Consider the following 21371-nt stretch of genomic DNA (forward strand, 5'->3'; position numbering starts at 1 on the left):
ACACTTCCAAGGGACTTGTGCTGGGATCCAATACAAGTTGTGTAAGATCTCCAAATGTGAGAATGAGATATAGGAAAGGTAACAATGGAGAATATTGAAGGCAATGATGACAAAATTGAAAGTATGCAGTGTCCTTCAAAGAGTGTTTTCTTCCTAGCTCTCTGTATAGACCTAAGCACCATTCTTCTCCCCATAGCAACAAGAGGAGGAGCTGATGCAACCACCACTGTCTCTGCTGGTGAGAACACATCTGGAACCACAGGTACTGAAGGAGCATAAGCAGGTGAAATCCAGGCAGTCAGTAGACATGAGAGCTTTTTTTCCCAAACCTATTCAGAGACAGTGTTATCTAGGAATCTGACCATTATGGTAGAGGTGTTGCCAATTTCCAGAAAAGCATGAATATATCAAGTCTGAGTTTTGTTCTTAAAACATTTTAGAATCACTGTGGATTATCTTGAAAGATTAGGGAAATCTAACTGATGTTACACAGTGCCAAGTGGGAAACAGAGAAATTAACAACCATCTAGGTGCAATAAGTAATAAGTTTAAGAGGATAGTAAGATAGTAATTAAGACAATAAGAAGGAAAGCAATCAAGAGGGGAAAAGATGCAAATTGGTTTAAGATAGTTCTAGTGTACAAGGAAAAGGATATCAAACTTTAATCATGATTTTTTGACATGATTAACCTATTTTTAACAACAATAACTTAATTGAAAGAGTACATTCTCAGAATTAACTGATTTGTCTTATTTACCCAGAGAAACAGTGTCAAATGCCAGAGAATTTTATAGGGTAAATCCATCTGTTATTTTAAAGCATATTCCAGATCATTGTTGATAAGAAGTCCCGCCTTTAGGTTTCTTAAGCTGACTTTTTTTTTTTTTTTTCCCTGATAAATCTCAGGCACACCTGGAGCATCATCTGGAACAACCCCTGAAGCTCAAGGTGGTAGCACACCTAGAGAGGCAGGGACTGCAACCACTGGTTCAGGTAAGGTCCACTGTTCTGGTTGTGATGCATATGCATTTATGATCTTCTCTTCTGCAGCAGATGCAGATTTGTAAAATCAGGACCTAACTTGGATTAGATTGTTGTACCAAGAAAAGTTATGAGGATTTTTTCCTTCATTTTCTAAATCTGGAGACTCTCAATGATGTTTAGGTTTTGCAGAAATAATATGTATTCTGCAAACCCCATATTCTGCTCTTGGCCCTAAAAACCATAGGAGTTTCTGAAGTTCTCACCAATACTATCCACAGAGAATTAGCTAAAGTAGCCATAAATTCTGCTAGCAGCAAATCAGGTAACCTAGAGGGTGTAGCCCAGGCTTTCATCAGAGTCAAATGGAGGGTGTAAGTGTGTCCCAGTTCTTTGTGGTGAAGAATAAAGCATACAAGGCCAAAACACCTCACCAAGAATTTCTGAGGTAGCAGTGTGTCACCTGGATTAGATGATCTTTCTAAAGCATAACAAAATTGTCCCTCTATGTGCCTATGGTCCATAATGTTCGTGGAATCCTTGATTTGAAGCTTCTGATGCTGTGAGTCTGTAGCAAAGACATAGTGTGCTGTTGTGGTTCAAAATCATATTTGAGTAGAGAAAATTTTTCATCACAGACTCATTGAACATGGAACCTTGGACAAAAGACCATATATATACATATATTTTAAAGCCACAGTTGCTTCCATGTTCAAAATTAGGTCAGAACCACTACTCAAATAAGTGAATAGCAAAAATGCACATAGCTGGTGCTATTGTCCATGCCTGTAATCCCATCAGCTCTGGAAGCTGAGGCAGGGGGATTGGGAGTTCAAAGTCAGCCTCAGCAAAAGTGAGGCACTAAGCAAATCAGTGAGACCCTGTCTCTAAATAAAATACACAATGGGACTGGGGATGTGGCTGAGTGCCCCTGAGTTCAATCCCTGGTATCAAAAAAAAAAAAAAAAAAAAAGTAGATAAAAATGTATCCTAATTGTAAGCTAATATAATTAATCTCACTAAAGAAGTCTGTCATATAGGTTTTATGTTCAAATTTAGAATTATTGGAACAGAAAAAGAGAAATATATAGACAAGAGTGAAAGGTCTTTTAGAAACTGATCAGCATCATCTACTTAATTAAAAATCTTCATATTTTTCATTGTTTGTTTTGAAAGGTACATTTGAACCAGGATTTGACAAAACAACCAGAGCCTCAAACAATGAAGTGACATCACCTGAAGGGAACTCAGGTTAGTAGAGAATGGTTTCAGTGGTCCTGATTTTGGTCCTGTTTTGAATCAAAGTAGTTCAGATGAACGTAAGGAGACCTAGTTGAGTCAACTCAAGATAAAGAAGTCTTTGTTAAAAAAAAAAAAAAAAGCAGTAACTAATTTGAAAGGTTTAAGAAAACATTAAAGTAATAAGCAACTGTGGGTACTATGTCACTGGATGCATTTATTAAAATTTTTAACTCTTAGGTGTGAACAGACAGTTAAATTACCCATTGGTAATAAAGTCCAAGTAGACTGTAGGTGAGAAGTTCCTTTGGTATTCTTCCCAGGCTCTACTGGAACTTCAGTTCCCATCACCTCCACAGCTGGAAGTGCAGGCACCACAGGAGGACTGAGCCCCAGCATTACCAGTCCTGGGGGTACATCAGGTAAGCCCAGTTCAGAGCAAGTATATTGGCTTTGGCCAAGCAAATGGTTTCAGGAAGTGCTGCTCAGACAATATTTTTCCTAAACAAATACCTGACTTAGTTGATTTTTCTCATATATAATTAAAATTTAATATCATTAGCGTTTTGATATTAGAATTAATATATAATTAGAATATAATATCATTAAACTTTCAACATGTTGCTTCCTTATACTATATTACCTTACAAGTACATGTTCCCACTGATTATTACAGGCCTCATGCAGTTTGGTTTGATTTTTGCCATTTGTACAGTTGTATCAATGACTTTCAAGCTTCATCAGGGACAATTAGACTGTCACCAAGTGTGACTTTAAGAACCCATAGGAATGTCTAAGTGACACAGCTTCCAATCAGGTGAAACAAAGATATGAGTCAAACACCATAATCCAGTCAACACGTTTAACTATAGCAATCACCACTCTGAGTACAGTCTAAAACAAAGAGGCCAATTTAATAGTTACACAAGTGAATTCCATGACTTTGTGCAATTTATGTAAGCATTTGCATATGAAACATTAATGATACACATTTTGGTACTTTAAAATATCTGATTTACTTTCAAGTATATTCTTTAGTAACATAGTCAGGCTTAACACATTATATGTGTTTATTGTCATGACATGAGAAAATAAAAGTTCCTAAGCTTACAAAGTCTGGTTAGAACATGAACACTGAATCCTGTTGTGCAATAGCTCCCTTCTCAATGGTGTGACCAGTGTAATAGAGCTCATTTCCATAAAAGCCAAGCAGAATATGCTTGTGGATGTGCATTGATTAAATTCAGCCGGTGTAGGACCAGGAATAAAATACTATTGGCAATATTGGACATAGATAATTTAGATTGAAAACAAACATGACTCAATTTCAAACTCTCTCTGATGCCATCAGTTACAAATTTTAAGGACCTCTAAAGTATCTTCCCTTGTAGCCCATTTTCCTGTCTTTTATTCCTGTGGTAAGCCCTTTAACCCAGTCCCTGCATTCCTCTGCTTTGCTTGCCTTCCTCCTCTAACACCATGGTGCTCACAGTAGGGTTCCTGGAATCCTGTGGGATCTTATTAAAAGTCCACCAGCAAAGAATTGGAAATTCTATTGGGTGGGTGGAGCCCTCCAAATTTTAAGGGAATTGATGCTCAAGGTAGAGAAACATATCTCCACAGTTCCCACTCTTTCCCAACTTGACTCCCAGTTTACACTCCATAAATGTCAAGTCAGAATGGCTTTTTTAAAGCTCAACTGTCATCCTGTGTCTGTATTACTTAGAGTGCTTAAATAGTTCTTATTTCTTTTAAGATAATTCAGAAATTTACATAGTATTAGGAGGCCTTTGTCTCATATATGCATATTAGGTCTTATAAATTTATTAAAGAATCTATGAGCTGGTTGTGTTTCTCATACACTCATTTTTGGTTAGCTATTGTTTTGATTTAAAATTCATGATAAATAGTCTTTTGAATAAGCTGTAGTTTTTGAAATTACTGACTTAAATGATATAGTTTATGCATAAAAGTATGAAAATGAAACTTGGCAATTCCCATTGGATCAATAAGTTTATTTGAAATATAAAGTGTTGACCATTTTTTTTTTTTATATTCCAAAAGTCTGACTCAGAATTACTTGGTTAATAAGGTTGTCTCATTCAGAGACATTCTGTAATTATCAGACAATAAGGTATTTGGAGCAGGGCAACTCAACAATGGTCCTTGAATCTGTGGCTCATTATGTTTGTTAACAGCCCATGATGTAAAAAGAAGTGAAACAGAGAGCAAGCATTTGCAAACAGAGAATTTTAACATAATAGTATTTTATTGTTGAATAAAAATCTTGTATGGAATATGGTCTTATTTACTTAAATTTTATATTAGTATTTATTTTATAACATTTTGAAAACCATGCCTCTAGCAGAGATGAGAATAGTAACTTGGCCTGTTGCCAGAGATCTTTGGAGCAGCACTGGTTACAGCATAAAATTAGGGATAGGTGATTCAAGTTTGGCTGTCTGGTTTTCTAGCTTCCAACTGGATGACGAGAGCACATCGCTTAACCATTTTTGATAAGTGAGAAGAATAATGTAGCCGCTTTGAGAGGATGTTTATGAGATTTAAAGGTTTGATTTATGCATAAGAAAATATGAAATGCTTTTTAAAAAAAAAACTTAGGAGGAACCACAAGCCCTAGTACAACAACACCTATTGGGGAGGAGGCCAGCACAGCTAGCAAACCCAGCACTGGAGCTATAAGCACAGGAACTTCAGGTAAGTCAGGATGCGTGCTTAGTGTCTATGAAATGCATACAAATATCAAAGCATGTAGGTTGTTGGGTAAATCATGAAAATGTGCAAAAAGATCAAAAATTTTGCCTTCATCTCTCCATCTCCTCCTTCAGAGGAACTAGCATACATTGCAAGCACTGTTATTGTGTTTGTCAGGTACAACAGGAGAGTCACTGGGAACAACTTTAGGAGCAGGCAGGGGCAACACAACTGGACAATCCAGCACTGGGACCACCAGCCCTGGAAGACCAACAGGTATGAGACATACTTCCAAGGGGCTTATGGTGGAGTCAAATTCAAGTTGTATTAGATCCCCAAATGTGAGAATGAGATATAGGAAAGGTAACAATGGAGAATATTGAAGGAAATTATGACAAAATTGAAAGTATGCAGTGTCCTTCAAAGAGTGTTTTCTTCCTAGCTCTCTGTGTAGACTAAGCACCATTCTTCTCCCCATAGCAACAAGAGGAGGAGCTGATGCAACCACCACTGTCTCTGCTGGTGAGAACACATCTGGAACCACAGGTACTAAAGGAACATAAGCAGGTGAAATCCAGGCAATAGATGTGAAAGCTTTTTGCCCCAAACCTATTCAGAGACAATGTTACCTGGGGAATCTGACCATTATGGTCGAGGTGTTGCCAATTCTTCAGAAAAGCATGAATATATCAAGTCTGAATTTTGTTCTTAATACATTTTAGAGTCACTGTGGATTATCGTGAAAGACTAGAAAAATCTGTCACCCAGTGCCAAATGAGAAACAGAAATTAACAACCATCTAGTTGCAATAAGTAATAAGTTTAAGAGGATAGTAAGATAGCAATGAAGACAACAAGTAAGATAGCAATCAAGAGGGGAAAAGATGCAAATTGGATCATAAGATAGTTCTAGTGTACAAGGAAAAGGATGTCAAGCTTTAATCATGATTTTTGACATGATTACCCTATTTTTAACAACAATAACTTAATTGAAAGAGTTCATTCTCAGAATTAAATGATTTACCTTATTTACCCCGAGAAAGAATATCTGATGCCAGTGAATTTTATAGGGTAAATCCATCTGTTATTTTAAAGCATATTCCAGATCATTGTTGATAAGAAGTCCCTCCTTTAGGATTCTTAAGCTGACTTATTTTTTTCCCTGATAAATCTCAGGCATACCTGGATCATCATCTGGAGCAACCCCTGAAGCTCACAGTGGTAGCACCCCTGGAGAGGCAGAGACTGGAGCCACTGGTTCAGGTAAGGTCCACTGTTCTGGTTGTGATGCATATGCATTTATGATCCATGCCCTCCTACAGCAGATGCAGACTTGTAAAATCAGGCCCTAACTTGGATTAGATTGTTGTACCAAGAAAAGTTAGGAGGATCATTTCCTTCATTTTCTAAATCTGGAGAATCTCAATGATGTGCAAGTTTTGCAGGAATAATATGTATTCTCCAAACCCCATATACTGGTCTTGACTCTTAAAAACCATAGGAGTTTCTGAAGTCTTTACCAATACTAGCCATGGAGAATTAGCTAGAGTAGACACATGTTCTGCTAGCAGCAAATCAGTTAACCTAGAGGGTGTAGTCCATGCTTTCATCAGAGTTAGGCGGAGTGTGTAAGTGTGTCCCATTTCTTTCTGGTGAAGAGTAAAGCATGCAAGGCCAAAACACTTCACCAAGAATTTCTGAGGTAGCAGTGTGTCCTATGGATTAGATGATCTTTCTAAAGTATCACACAATTGTCCCTGTATGTGCCTATGCTATGGTGCATAATGTTTGTGGGATCCTTGACTTGAAGCTTCTGATGCTGTGAGTCTGTAGCAAAGACATAGTGTGAGGTAGTGGTTCAAAATCATATTTGAGTAGAGAAAATTTTTCAACACAGACTCATTGAACATGAAACCTTGGACAAAAGAGCATATACATATATATACACATATATTTTAAAGCCACAGTTGCTTCTATGTTCAGCTTTAGGTCAGAACCACTACTCAAATAAGTGAATAGTAGAAATGCAGATAGATGGTGCTGTGGTCCATGCCTGAAATCTCATCAGCTCTAGAAGCTGAGGCAGGAGGATTGGGAGTGCAAAGTCAGCCTCAGCAAAAGTGAGGCACTAAGCAACTCAATGAGATCCTGTCTCTAAATAAAATACACAATAGGGCTGGGGATGTGGTTGAGTGCCCCTGAGTTCAATCCCCGGTATATATATATATAAAAAAAAAGGTAGATAAAAATGTATCCTAATCGTAAGCTTATATAATTAATCTCATAAAAGGAGTCTGTCATTTAGAGTTATTAACAAAAAAGAGAATTTTCTAGAAAAGAGTGAAATGTATTTTAAAAACAGATCAGCATGATCTACTTAATTAAAAATCTTCAAATTATTGTTTGTTTTGAAAGGTACCACTGAACCACCAGTTGACACAACAACCAGAGCCTCAAACAATGAAGTGACATCACCTGAAGGGAACTCGGGTTAGTAGAGAATGATTTCAGTAGTCCTGATTTTGGTCCTGGTTTGAATCAAAGTAGTTGAGCTGAATCTAAGGAGACCTAGTTGACTCAACTCAAGACAAGGAAGATGTCTTTGTTAAAAAAAAGTGCAGTAACTAATTTGAAAGGTTTAAGAAAACATTAAAGCACAAAGTCATAAGCATCTCTAGATACTGTGCCACCGGATGCATTTATTAAAATTTTCAACTCTTAGGTGTGAATGGACAGTGAGATTACCCATTGGTAATAAAGTCCAAGTAGACTGTAGGTGAGAAGTTCCTTTGATGTTCTTCTCAGGCTCTACTGGAACTTCAATTCCCATCACCTCCACAGCTGGAAGTGCAGGCACCACAGGAGGACTGAGCCCCAGCATTACCAGTCCTGGGGGTACATCAGGTAAGCCCAGTTTAGAGCAAGTTTATTGGCCTTGGCCAAGAAAATGTTTTCAGGCATGCTTCTCGGACAATATTTTTCTAAATCAAATAACTGACTTAGGTGATTTTTCTCATGTAAAATTAAAATTTAATATCATTAGCCTTTTGATATCATTAGATTTAAAATATATTAAAATCTAATATCATTAAACTTTCAACATGTTGCTTCCTTATGCAATGTTACTTTACAAGTACATGCACCCACTGATTGTTGCAGGCTTCATGCAGGTTTGTTTGTTTGCTTTTTTGCCATTTGTACAGTTGTATCAGTTTTTTTCAAGCTTCCTAAGGAACAACTACAGTGTCACCAGGTGTAACTTTAAGAACCCATAGGAATGACACAGTTTTTAATCAGGTGAAACAAAGATATGAATCAAACACAATATTCTAACCAACACGTTTAACTATAGCAATCACCACTCTGAGTATAGCCTAAAACAAACAGGCCAATTTAATAGTTTTACAAGTGAATTCCATGACTTTGTGCAATTTCATGTAAGTATTTGCATTTGCATATGAAACATTAATGATACACATTTTTGTCCTTTAAAATATCTGATTTACTTTCAAGTATATACTTTGTAAAAATAGTCAGGCTTAACACATTATAAATGTTTATTGTCATAAGATAGAAAATAAAAGTTCCTAAGTTTACAAAGTCTGGTTAGAACATGAACTCTGAACCTGATGGGCAATAGCTGCCTTCTCAATGGTGTGACCAGTGTAATAGAGCTCATTTCCACAAAAACCAAGCAGAATATGATTGTGGATGTGCATTGATTAAATTTAGCCAGTGTAGGACCAGGAATACAATACTATTGACAATATTGGACATAGATAATTAAGGTTGAAAACAAACATGACTCAATTTCAAACTCTCTCTGATGCCATCAGTTACAAATTTTCAGGACCTCTGAGGTGTCTTCCCTTGTAGCCCATTTTCTGTGTTTTATTCACATGGTAAGTCTTTTTACGCAGTCCCTGCATTCCTCTGCCTTTCTTACTGTCCTCCTCTAACTCCATGGTGCTCACAGTGTGGTTCCTGGACCAGCAGCATTGGAATCCTTTGGGATTTTATTAAAAGTGCACATTTTCTGGTCCACCAGCAGAGAATTGGAAATTCTATTGGGTGGGTGGAATCCACAATTTTTTTTTTTTTTTTAGGGAATTGATGTTCAAGGTAGAGAAACAAATCTCCACAGTTCCCACTCTTTCCCAACTTCACTGCCAGTTTACACTCCAAAAATGTCATGTCAGAGGGCTTTTTTAAAGCTCACCTCTCATCCTGTGTTTGTATTACTTAGAGTTCTTAAAGAGATCTGATATCTTTTAAGATAATTAAAAAATTTATATAGCATTCGGAGGCCTTTGTGTCATGTATGCATAGGAGGTCTTAGGAATTTAAGAATCTATGAGCTGGTTGTGTTTCTCTCTCAATTTTGGTTAGCTATTGTTTTGATTTAATATTTATGATGAATAGTCTTTTGAATAAGCTGTAGTTTTTTAAATTACTGACTTAAACGATATAGTTTATGCATTAAAGGATAAAAATGAAACTAGGCAATTCCCATTGGATCAGTAAATTTATTGAAATATAAAGTGTTGACCATTCTGTTTATATTCCAAAAGTTTGATACAGAATTACTTGGTTAATAAGGTTGTCTTGTTCAGATATCTTCTGCAATTATCAGACAGTAAGGTATTTGAACAGGGCTACTCAACATTGGTCCTTGAATGTGTGGCTCATTGTTTGTTAACAGCCCATGATGTGATCAGAAGTGAAACACAGAGCAAGCATTTGCAAACAGAGTATTTTAACATAATAGTATTTTACTGTTGAATAAAAATTAGTATGCTATATGGTCTTATTTACTTAGATTTTTTATTAGTATTTATTTTATAACATTTTGAAAACCATACCTCTAGCAGAGATGAGAATAATAAAATTTGGCCTGTTGTCAGAAATCTTTTGAGAAACACTGGGTACAGAATAAAATTAGAAATAGGTGATTGAAGTTTGGCTCTCTTGTTTTCTAGCTTCCAACTGGATGATGAGAGTACATCGCTTAACCATTTTTGATAAGTGAGATGAATAATGTAGCTGCTTTGAGAGGATGTTTATGAAATTTAACAGTTTGTTTTATGCATAAGGCAATATGAAATGCTTTTTTAAAAAAAATCAGGAGGCACGAGAAGGCCAATTACACCAACACCTATTGGGGAGGAGGGCAGCACAGCCAGCAAACCCAGCACTGGAGCTACAAGCACAGGAACTTTAGGTAAGTCAGGATGTGTGCTTAGTGTCTATGAAATGCATACAAATATCAAAGCATGTAGATTGTTGGGTAAATCATGAAAATGTACAAAAAGACCAAAATTTTGCCTTGATCTCTCCATCTCCTCCTTCAGAGGAGCTAGCATACATTGCATGCACTGTTACTGTGTTTGTCAGGTACAACAGGAGAGTTGCTGAGAACAACCTCAGGAGCAGGCAGGGGCAACTCAACTGGACAATCCAGCACTGGGGCCACCAGCACTGGAAGCCCAACAGGTATGAGACACACTTCCAAGGGGCTTGTGGTGGAGTCAAATACAAGTTGTGTAAGATCTCCAAATGTGAGAATGAGATACAGTGAAGGTAACCATGGAGAATATTGAAGGAAATGATGACAAAATTAAAACTATGCATTGTCCTTCAAAGAGTGTTTTCTTCCTAGCGCTCTGTATAGACTAAGCACCATTGTTTTTCCCATTAGCAACAAAAGGAGGAGCCGATGCAACCACCACTGTCTCTGCTGGTGAGAACACATCTGGAACCACAGGTACTGAAGGAACATAAGCAGGTGAAATCCAGGCAGTCAGTAGACATGAGAGCTTTTTGCCCCAAACCTATTCAGAGACAATGTTACCTGGGGAATCTGAACATTATGGTTGAGGTGTTGCAATTCTTCAGAAAAGCGTGAATATATCAAGTCTAAGATTTGTTCTTAATACATTTTAGAATCTCTGTGGAATATGGGGAAAGATTAGGGAAATCTAACTGATGTCACCCAGTGCCAAGTGGGAAACAGAGAAATTAACAACCATCTAGGTGCAATAAGTAATAACTTTAAGAGAATAGTAAGATGGCAATCAAGAGGGGAATGATGCAAACTGGATCATAAGACAGTTCTAGTGTATAAGAAAAAACATATCAAAGTTTAATCATGTTTTTTTGACATGATTACCCTATTTTTAACAGCAATAACTTACTTGAAACAGTACATTATTAGAATTACCTGATTTACCATATTTACCCTGAGAAAGAATGTCAAATGCCAGTGAATTTTATAGGGTAAATCCAGCTGTTATTTTAATGCATATTCCAGATCATGTTGATAGGACGTCCCTCCTTTAGGTTTCTTAAGCTGATTTCTTTTTTTTAATATTTATTTTTTAGTTGTAGTTGGACACAATCTTTATTTTCCTTATTTATCCTATGTGATGCTGAGGATCGAACCCAGGGCCCTGCATGTGCTAGGCGAGTGCTCTACCGCTGAGCCACAATCCCAGCCCCTGATTTCTTTTTTGTTCTTGATAAATCTCAGGCACCCCTGGAGCATCATCTAGAGCAACCCCTGAAGCTCAAAGTGGCAGCACACCTGGAGAGGCAGGGACTGGAGCCACTAGTTCAGGTGAGGTCCACCGTTCATGTTTGTTGCATAAGCATTTATGACCCATGCCCTCCTGTAGCCTATGCAGACTTGTAAAATCAGGCCCTAAGTTGGATTATATTGTTGGACCAAGAAAAGTTATGTGGATATTTTTCTTCATTTTCTAAATCTGGAGACTCTCAGTTATTTGTAGGGCTTGCAGGAATAATATGTATTCTCCAAAACTCATATACTGGTCTTGGCTCTAAGAACCATAGGAGTTTGTCAAGGCCCCACCAGTACTAGCCACAGACACTAAGCTAGAATAGCTACAGTTTCATCTAGCAGCAAATCAGGTAGGTAGAGAGCGTAGTCTATTCTTTCATCAGAGTAAGATGGAGTGGGTAAGTGTGTCCCAGTTCTTTGTGGAAAAGTGTAGAAAGAGGTAGTAGGAATTGAAGCATGAGAGGCCAAAACAATTCACCAAGAATTTCTCAGGTAACGGTGTGTCAGCTGGATTAGATGGTCTTTCTATAGTATCATACAATTGTCCCTGTAAGTGCCTATGCTCCATAATGTTTGTGGAATCCTTGATCTTGATCTTTTGATGCTGTGAGTCTGTAGCAATGACGTAGATTGCTATGGTGGTTAAAAAGTCATATTTGAGTTGAGAAAATTGTCCATCACAGACTCATTGAACATGAAACCTTGGAAAAAAATTCATATATAAATATATTTTAAAACCTTAGTTGCTTCTAATATTCAGCATTCAGTCAGAATCACTACTCAAATAAGAGAACAGTAAAAATGTAGATAGCTGGTGCTGTGGTCCATGCCTGTAATCCTAGCAGCTTGGGATGCTGAGGCAAGAGAATTGCGAATTCAAAGCCAGCCTTAACAAAAGTGAGGCACCAAGCAACTCAGTGAGATCCTGTCCCTAAATAAAATACACAATCAGGTGGGGATGTGGCTCACAGGTCTAGTGCCCCTGAGTTCAATCATGGGTATGAGAAAAAAAACGTCAGATAATAAGGTATCCTAATTGCAAGCCAGTATAGTTAATCTCACTAAAGGATTCTCTCATACAGGTTTTATGATCTAATTTGGAATCATTGGAACAGAAAAAGATAATTTTTATTGAAAAAGTGAAGTGTATTTTAAAAACATATCAGCATGATCTACTTAATCAAAAACCTTGATATTATTCATTTTTTTTTGCTTTGAAAGGTACCACTGAACCATCACTTGACACAACAACCAGAGCCTCAAACAATGAATTGACATCACCTGAACGGCATTCAGGTTAGTAGAGAATGATTTCAGTGGTTCTGATTTTGGTCCTGTTTTGAATCAAAGTAGTTGAGATGAATCTAAGGAGACCTAGTTGACTCAACTCAATACAAAGAAAGATGTCTTTGTTTAAAAAGAAAATGCAGTAACTAATTTGAAACATTTAAGGAAACATTAAATCCCAAAGTCAAAAGCAACTCTGGGTACTATGTCACTGGATGCATTTATTAAAATTTTAACTCTAAGGTGTGAATGGACAGTTAGATTACCCATTGGAAATAAAGTCCAAGTAGACTGTAGGTGAGAAGTTCCTTTGATGTACTGCTCAGGCACTACTGGAACTTCAATTCCCATCGCCTCCACAGCTGAAAGTGCAGGCACCACAGGAGGACTGAGCCCCAGCATTACCAGTCTTGGTGGTACATCAGGTAAGCCCAGTTCAGAGTAAGTATATTGGCCTCAGCCAATAAAATGGTTTCAGGCATGCTTCTCAGGCAATATTTTTCCAAATCAAATACCTGACTTAGGTGATATTTCTCATATATAATTAAAATTTAGTATTATTAGCCTTTTGATATCATTAGCTTTAATATATAATTAAAATCTAAATAATTAAACTTTCAACATGTTGCTTCCTTTTACCATATTATCTTACAAGTACATGCTACCACTGATTGTTGCAGGCCTCATGCAGGTTTGTTTGTTTTTTGCCATTTGTACAGTTGTATCAATTTTTTTCAAGCTTCCTAAGGAACAACCAGCAAGTCACCAGTTGTAACTTTAAGAACCCATAGGAATGTCTAAGTGACACAGCTTCCAATCAGGTGGAACAAAGATATGAGTTAAACACAATATTCCAGTCAACACGTTTAACTATAGCAATCACCACTCTGAGAACAGTCTAAAACAAAGAGGCCATTTTACCAGTTACACAAGTCAATTCCATGACTTTGTACAAATCATGTAAGTATTTGCACTTGCATATGAAACATTAATGATACACATTTTTGTCCTTTAAAATATCTGATTTGCTTTCAAGTATATTCTTTGTTGACATAGTCAGGCTTAACATGTTATAGGTGTTTATTGTCATGAGATAAGAAAATAAAAGTTCCTAAGCTTACAAAGTCTGGTTAGAACATGAACTCTGAACCTGATGGGCAATAGCTGCCTTCTCAATGTTGTGACCAGTGTAATAGAGCTCATTTCCACAAAAACCAAGCAGAATATGCTTGTGGATGTGCATTGATTAAATTTAGCCAGTGTAGGACCAGGAATACAATACTATTGACAATATTGGACATAGATAATTTAGATTGAAATCAAACATGATTCAATTTCAAACTCTCTCTGATGCCATCAGTTACAAATCTTCAGGACCTCTGAGGTGTCTTCCCTTGTAGCCCATTTTCTGTGTTTTATTCACATGGTAAGTCTTTTTACACAGTCCCTGCATTCCTCTGCCTTTCTTACACACAGTCCCTGCATTCCTCTGCCTTTCTTACTGTCCTCCTCTAACTCCATGGTGCTCACAGTGTGGTTCCTGGACCAGCAGCATTGGAATCCTTTGGGATTTTATTAAAAGTGCACATTTTCTGGTCCACCAGCAGAGAATTGGAAAGTCTACTGGGTGGGTGGAGCCACTCAATTTGTTTAGGGAATTGATGCTCAAGGTAGAGAAACACATCTCCACAGTTCCCACTCTTTCCCAAATTCATTCCCAGTTTACACTCCATAAATGTCATGTCAGAATGGCTTTTCCAAAGCTCACCTCTCACCCTGTGTCTGAATTATTTAGAGTACTTAAATAGTTCTGATTTCTTTTAAGATAACTCAGAAATTTATGTAGCATTAGGAGGCCTTTGTCTCATGTATGCATATTAGATCTTATAAATGTATTCAAGAATCTATGGGCCTGTTGTGTTTCTCACACACTCATTTTTGGTTAGCTATTGTTTTGATTTAAAATTTATGATGAATAGTCTTTTGCATAAGCTATAGTTTTTGAAATTACTGATTTAAATGATATAGCTTATGCATAAAAATAATAAAAAAGAAACTTAGCACTTCCCACTGGATCAGTAAATTTATTGAAATTTAAAGTGTTGACCATTTGTTTATATTCCAAAAGTCTGACTCAGAATTACTTGGTTAATAAGGTTGTCTCATTCAGAGATATTTCCCAATTATCAGACAGTAAAGTATTTGAACAAGGCTGCTCAACATTGGTCCATGAATGTGTGGCTTATTGTGTTTGTTAACAGCCCATGATGTGATCAGAAGTGAAACACAGAGCAAGCATTTGGAAACAGAGAATTTTAACATAATAGTATGTTATTGTTGAATAAAAATTTGTATATTATATGGTCTTATTTACTTAGATTTTATATTAGCATTCATTTTATAACACTATGAAACCCATGCTTTTGGCAGAGATTAGAATAATAAAACTTGTCCTGTTGTCAGAGATCTTTTGAGCAGCACTGGTTACAGCATGAAATTAGGGATAGGTGATTGAAGTTTGGCTGTCTGAAATTGTAGCTTCCAACTGGGTGACAAGAGCACATCACTTAACCATTTTTGATAAGTGAGAAGAATAATGTAGCTGCTTTGAGAGGATGTTTATGAGATTTAAAAGTTTGATTTATGCATAAGGTAATATGAAATGCTTTTTTAAAAAATCAGGAGGCACGAGAAGCCCTAGTACAACACCACCTATTGGGGAGGAGGGCACCACAGCCAGCAAACCCAGCAATGGAGCTACAAGCCCAGGAACTTCAGGTAAGTCAGGATGTGTGCTTAGTGTCTATGGAGTGGAAACAATAACAAAGCATGTAGGTTGTTGGGTAAACCACAAAAATGTACAAAAATATTATATTTTGCCTGGATCTTCCTATCTCCTGCTTCAGAGGAGAAAGCATATATTGCAAGCACTGTTACTGTGTTTGTCAGGTACAACAGGAGAGTCTCTGGGAACAACCTCAGGAGCAGGCAGGGGCAACACAACTGGACAATCGGGCACTGGGGCCACCAGCACTGGAAGCCCAACAGGTATGAGACACACTTCCAAGGGGCTTGTGGTGGAGTCAAATACAAGTTGTATGAGATCCTCAAATGTGAGAATGAGATATAAGAAAAGTAACAATAGGAATAGCAAATTATGACAAAATTGAAAGTATGCAGTGTCCTTCAAAGAGTGTTTTCTTCCTAGCTCTCTGTGTAGACTAAGCACCATTCTTTTTCCATTAGCAACAAAAGGAGGAGCTGATGCAACAACCACTGTCTCTGCTGGTGATATCACATCTGGAACCACAGGTACTGAAGGAGCATAATCAGGTGAAATCCAGGCAGTAGATGTGAGAGCTTTCTGCCCCAAACCTATTCAGAGACAGTGTTACCTGGGGAATCTGACCATTATGGTTGAGGTGTAGCCAATTCTCCAGAAAATCATGAATATATCAAGTCTGAGTTTTGTTCTTAATACATCTTAGAGTCACTGTGGAATATGGTGAAAGATTAGGGAAATCTAACTGATGTCACCCAGTGCCAAGTGGGAAACAGAAATTAACAACCATCTAGTTGCAATAAGTAATACGTTTAAGAGCACAGTAAGATAGCAATGAAGACAATAAGTAAGATAGCAATCAAGAGGGGAAAAGATGCAAATTGGATCATAAGATCTAGTGTACAAGGAAAAGGATATCAAGCTTTAATCATGATTTATTGACATGATTACACTATTTTTAACAATAATAACTTAATTCAAAGAGTACATTCTCAGAATTAATTGATTTACCCTGAGAAAGAATATCTGATGCCAGTGAATTTTATAGGGTAAATCCATCTGTTATTTTAAAATATATTCCAGATCATTGTTGATAAGAAGTCCCTCCTTTAGGTTTCTTAAGCTGACTTATTTTTTTCCCTGATAAATCTCAGGCACCCCTGGAGCATCATCTGGAGTAACCCCTGAAGCTCAAAGTGGCAGCACACCTGGAGAGGCAGAGACTGCATCCACTGGTTCAGGTAAGGTCCACTCTATTGGTTTTGATGCATATGCATTTATGATCCATGCCCTCCTTTTGTAAAATCAGGCCCTAACTTGGATTTCATTGGTGGAGCAAGAAAATTTATGAGGATCATTTTCTTCATTTTCTAAATCTGGAGACTCTCAATGACTCATAGGGTTTGCAGGAATAATATGTATTCTCCAAACCCCATATACTGGTCTTGGCTCTATAAACCATAGGAGTTTCTGAAGGCCCCACTAGTACTAGCCATGGGCACTCAGCTAGAATAGTCACAACTTATGCTAGCAGCAAATCAGGTAGTTAGAGGGTATAGTCCAACCTTCATCAAGGATAGGCAGAGTGCTACCAGATATAAATTTAAGACCCCGTAGGGGATGTACAAGTGACAGAGCTTCTGAGCAGGTGAAACAAAGATATAAGGAAAAATCTGATATTTATACAACCAATGATGTTTTGCCTGAGCAATCTCTCCTTTGAGTAGAGCCTTAGAATTGACAGGAATAATTCTTAATTGGGCAATTTATCTATGACTTTGGGAAATATTTTACAGTTAGTATTTGCAGTTATATAAAACATTAATGACCTTGTTCTATGGCCCATTAAATTGTCTGACTTATGCTCAAGTGTATTGTTTGTAATATAGTCAACCTTTACACCATTATATGTCATTATTCCCATGAGATAAGAAAATAATAAAAATTTCCAAGCTGGAAATTCTGGTTTAGAACCTGTACTGAAAAGCCTCATTTTGCATTGGCTAGCCCCTCAGTTCTATAACCTCTGCATAAGAGCTCATCCAACAAAAACCCAAGAGAATAAGCTTGTGCTTGTGCATTATTCATTAAATTCAGTCAGTGTTAGGACCAGGAATACAATATCATTGATAATATTAAATACAGATGATTTACACTGGAAATAAGCATGACTAAAAATTTACAACTGTCCCAGATACCATCAGTTACAAATTTTAAAGACCTCTGAAGTGTCCTCTTGCATTCAGCTGTTAAACCTTTTCCCCCAGTCCCTGCATTCCTCTGCCTTAGTTATCTTCCTCCTCTAACACCATGATGCTCACAATGTGGTTCCTGGACCAGCAGCATCGAAATCCTGTGAGATCTTGTTAGCAGGGCACATTTCTGGGTCCACCTGACTGTCATCAGCAAGTGCTGGGGTGGAGCCCAGCAGACTATGTTAGTAAGCTTTTTAGGGAATTGATTCTCAAGGTGGAAAAGCACTTCTCCACAATTCCCACTCTTTTTCAACCACCTTCTCAGTTTACATTTCAACAATGTCATGTCAGAATGACTTCCCCAAAGCTCAACTCTTATCCTGTGTCTGTACTATTTAAAGTCATTAAATACTGATGATTGTTTTTTTAATTTAAAATTTTTAATTTTGGACATCTTTTTGAGTTATATATGACAATATAAGTACTTTGGATTAGACAAAGCGGAATAAAGAGAAGGAAGGGGGATTAGAAATAGGAAAGCTAATAGAATGAATCAGATGTTACGTCTTACATGCATGTATGAATACATAACCAATGTAATTCCACAACAATCAGAAGAATGGGAAGTTATACTCCATATATGTATAATATGTCAAAATACATTCTACTGTCATATGTAACTAAGAACAAATAAAAAGAATTTACTTTGACATAATTATAAAAGCATGGAATATAATTTGTTCTAATTCAGTCTCCAGTGCTTCCCCTTACTTTCCCTTCCTACCATCCCTGCCCTGTTCCCTTCACTTTACTCTACTGATATTTCTCCTATTTACTTAGTTATTTTTTAAATTAGTGTCTTAGATAGATCAAAACTTTATATAGCATTATGAGACATTTGTTTCAGGTGTGCGTAGGACTTCTTCTGAATTTATTAATGAATCTATTGCATGATTGTGTTTCTTCTACAATATTTTTGATAAGCTATTTTTATTTAAAATACGTGACACATATTGTTTTGAATAAGCTGCTGTTTACATTGAAATTACTAGGCTAAATCATATAGTTTACACATAGCAGGAACATAAAGAAACTTAGTAATTCCCATTGGGTCCGTAAACTTATTGAAATTTAAAGTGTTGACCATTTTGTTTATATTCAGAAAATCTGACTCAAAATAACTTGGGTAATAAGGACATCTCATTCAGTGATCATCTTTTGCTATCAAAAAGTAAATAAGGTGTTTGAAATAGAGTTTGGTGCCCAGATGTGTGGCTCCCAGACTGTTTATTAATGGTCTGTGATGTGATAAGAAGTGAAACAAGAGAGTAAGCATTTGGAACATAGTGGGGTTTTTTTGTTTGTGAGAGAGAATTTTTTAATATTTTTCAGTTTTCTGTGGACACAACATCTTTATTTTATGTGGTGCTAAGGATCCAACCCAGCGCCCCGCACATGCCAGGCGAGCGCATTACCACTTGAGCCACATCCCCAACCTCAAGATATTTTTAAAACAGAGAATGGCTGACTTATTCCACTTAACCACAGATCATAACATATATTTACCATTTCCTTTGAAAGGTACTACTGGACCATCAGTGGATAAAACAACCAGAGCCCCCAGCAGTGAAGTGACATCACCTGAAGGGCACTCAGGTGAGTATAGGGTGATGTTCAGGGGTCCCAGCTTCTGTCAGAGGGTGAGCCATTTATCAGAACTGCTCTTATTTTAAAGCAGAGTGGTTGATACAAATGTATGAAGACCTGCTGTGGCACAAGGTGAAGAAAGATGTATTTGTAGAGCAATTATCTAATGACTAAACCAAGATCTTTAAGAAAATAATATTAGAACAAATGTTAGTGAAGTCTGGGCAGAAAGTCATGAATTCCTCTATTCTATTCCCTATAGCAGGAGTGATTGGACAGTTAGATTACTCATTGATAATAAAGTCCAGGTACACTTTAGGTGAGAAGTTCCTTTGGTTTTTCTCAGGCTCTACTGGAACTTCAGTTCCCATCACCTCCACAGCTGGAAGTGCAGGCACCACAGCCCAACGGAGCCCTAGCTTCACCAGTCCTGGGGACACAGCAGGTAATCCCAGTTCAGAGCCAAGAATACTGCTCTAGCGGAGCAGTATTCTTTCAGGCAATGCTGCTTATTCCTTGTATGTAATTAAAATGTCAAATCTTTAGCCTTCTTACAAGTTACTTTCTTAATGAATCTCGTTATAATTATATGCTCCCATTGCCTTCATAATTGGTAGTATACATGCATGGTTTTTACTGGCTCCCCTTTTCTTTTTTTAACCTTTATCAGAGACAGCTGGAGTGTCACCAGGTGGGACTACCACTAACAATGGGAATACAAGTGAGGCAGTCTTCCGAGATGGTAAGGCAAAGCAAGGAGTCAAAGTTTCTCTCTTCCTCAGAATATTTCCACAAGCAATCTTCTGTTTCAGCTCTGCAGTACATTTACCCTGAGAGAATAGAATGTCAATTATCTAAGCCAACTGGATGAGTTTGAAAAAAAATTCAAGATAAATAATATTTTAATTAATATATTAATCTGGCACACTAACATTTCTAAATCATGTTCAAATATGTATGTTGTAATTTAGTCAACATTAATACTGTGGCGATTATGTATCATTCCCACAAGATGAGGAATTTATATTAAAGTCTCCACACTGGAAAAAGCAGGAGTAGAACTCCAACTCCTAAACCTCACGGGCAATCTCTGGCTTTTGTAGTAGTGATGGGTGTATAAGAACTCATGTCCAACAAAAGTCAAGGTGATTATGCTTGTCCTTACACATGATTGACTACATCTTTTTCTATTTTATTTTTAAAAACTTACTGGTTAATATTATACAGTGTTGCATTTTATTGTGGCACAGTCTTACATGCATATAAACTAATTTGGTCAGTTTCCCTTTCTTCTGCTTGTCTCCTTCCTCTACACTTGTACTTTCATGACATCCTTTTTTTTTTTCTTTCCCCTGCTGTAGCTTGTACATATAAGAGAAAACATATGAACTCATCTTTTTGAGTCTAGATTATTTTGCTTAACATGATGTTCTCCAAATGCATCCATCATTGACTAAATTTTAACTATTGTTAGTTTATGAAAAAAATATTATTGACATTCTTAAGCATAGATAATTGGATTGAAAACAAACATACCTTAGTTCAAATCTGCCACTTCAGCAAACATTAATTTTAATGACCTCTGAACTGTCTTCTCAAACTCATCTCCTTTGGTTTGGCTTTGGTTCAAGTGTTTTCATTTTCTACCCATTCTCTATAGTCCTCTTCTTAGCTCACTAATATTGTTACAGTCATGCAGCATCTGCATTTCCTGGGAACTTGTTAGAACTACACATTTTTAGACCCACCTTCCTAGTGGTGGAAGTTGGTGGAGTGAAGCCCAGCAGTTAGTGTGCTAACAAAATTTTTAGGCAATTAGTACAGAAGTGATTCTCTACTTTAATGAGCACTATTTCTTCTCTTTCCCAACTTCCCTCCATTATACTTTAGTTAATACCATGCCAGAACAACAACAATAACAACAAACACAAAAACCCCATAACAG

At 37.0% G+C, this 21371-nt stretch overlaps 1 protein-coding gene across 1 annotated transcript in view; it reads left to right on the forward strand.

The window, feature by feature from the left end:
• The window catches only part of LOC124087158 (mucin-19-like), a 100315-nt gene that overhangs the window by 36908 nt on the left and 42036 nt on the right, over window positions 1-21371 (forward strand). Inside the window, exons 48-70 of the mRNA XM_058576334.1 lie at window positions 197-262; window positions 908-994; window positions 2159-2233; window positions 2545-2643; window positions 4844-4939; window positions 5114-5212; window positions 5417-5482; window positions 6112-6198; window positions 7351-7425; window positions 7741-7839; window positions 10061-10156; window positions 10330-10428; window positions 10634-10699; window positions 11465-11551; window positions 12737-12811; window positions 13129-13227; window positions 15485-15580; window positions 15752-15850; window positions 16049-16114; window positions 16739-16825; window positions 19361-19435; window positions 19773-19871; window positions 20097-20168. Coding sequence (XP_058432317.1) covers window positions 197-262; window positions 908-994; window positions 2159-2233; window positions 2545-2643; window positions 4844-4939; window positions 5114-5212; window positions 5417-5482; window positions 6112-6198; window positions 7351-7425; window positions 7741-7839; window positions 10061-10156; window positions 10330-10428; window positions 10634-10699; window positions 11465-11551; window positions 12737-12811; window positions 13129-13227; window positions 15485-15580; window positions 15752-15850; window positions 16049-16114; window positions 16739-16825; window positions 19361-19435; window positions 19773-19871; window positions 20097-20168 — 1965 coding nt within the window. The remainder of the gene's footprint in view (window positions 1-196; window positions 263-907; window positions 995-2158; window positions 2234-2544; window positions 2644-4843; window positions 4940-5113; window positions 5213-5416; window positions 5483-6111; window positions 6199-7350; window positions 7426-7740; window positions 7840-10060; window positions 10157-10329; window positions 10429-10633; window positions 10700-11464; window positions 11552-12736; window positions 12812-13128; window positions 13228-15484; window positions 15581-15751; window positions 15851-16048; window positions 16115-16738; window positions 16826-19360; window positions 19436-19772; window positions 19872-20096; window positions 20169-21371) is intronic.

The sequence above is a fragment of the Marmota monax genome, unplaced genomic scaffold (assembly GCF_021218885.2).
Source record: "Marmota monax isolate L192 unplaced genomic scaffold, Marmota_monax_Labrador192_F-V1.1 WCK01_AAM20220418_F8-fsc00012, whole genome shotgun sequence".
In the NCBI taxonomy this organism is placed as follows: Eukaryota; Metazoa; Chordata; class Mammalia; order Rodentia; family Sciuridae; genus Marmota; species Marmota monax.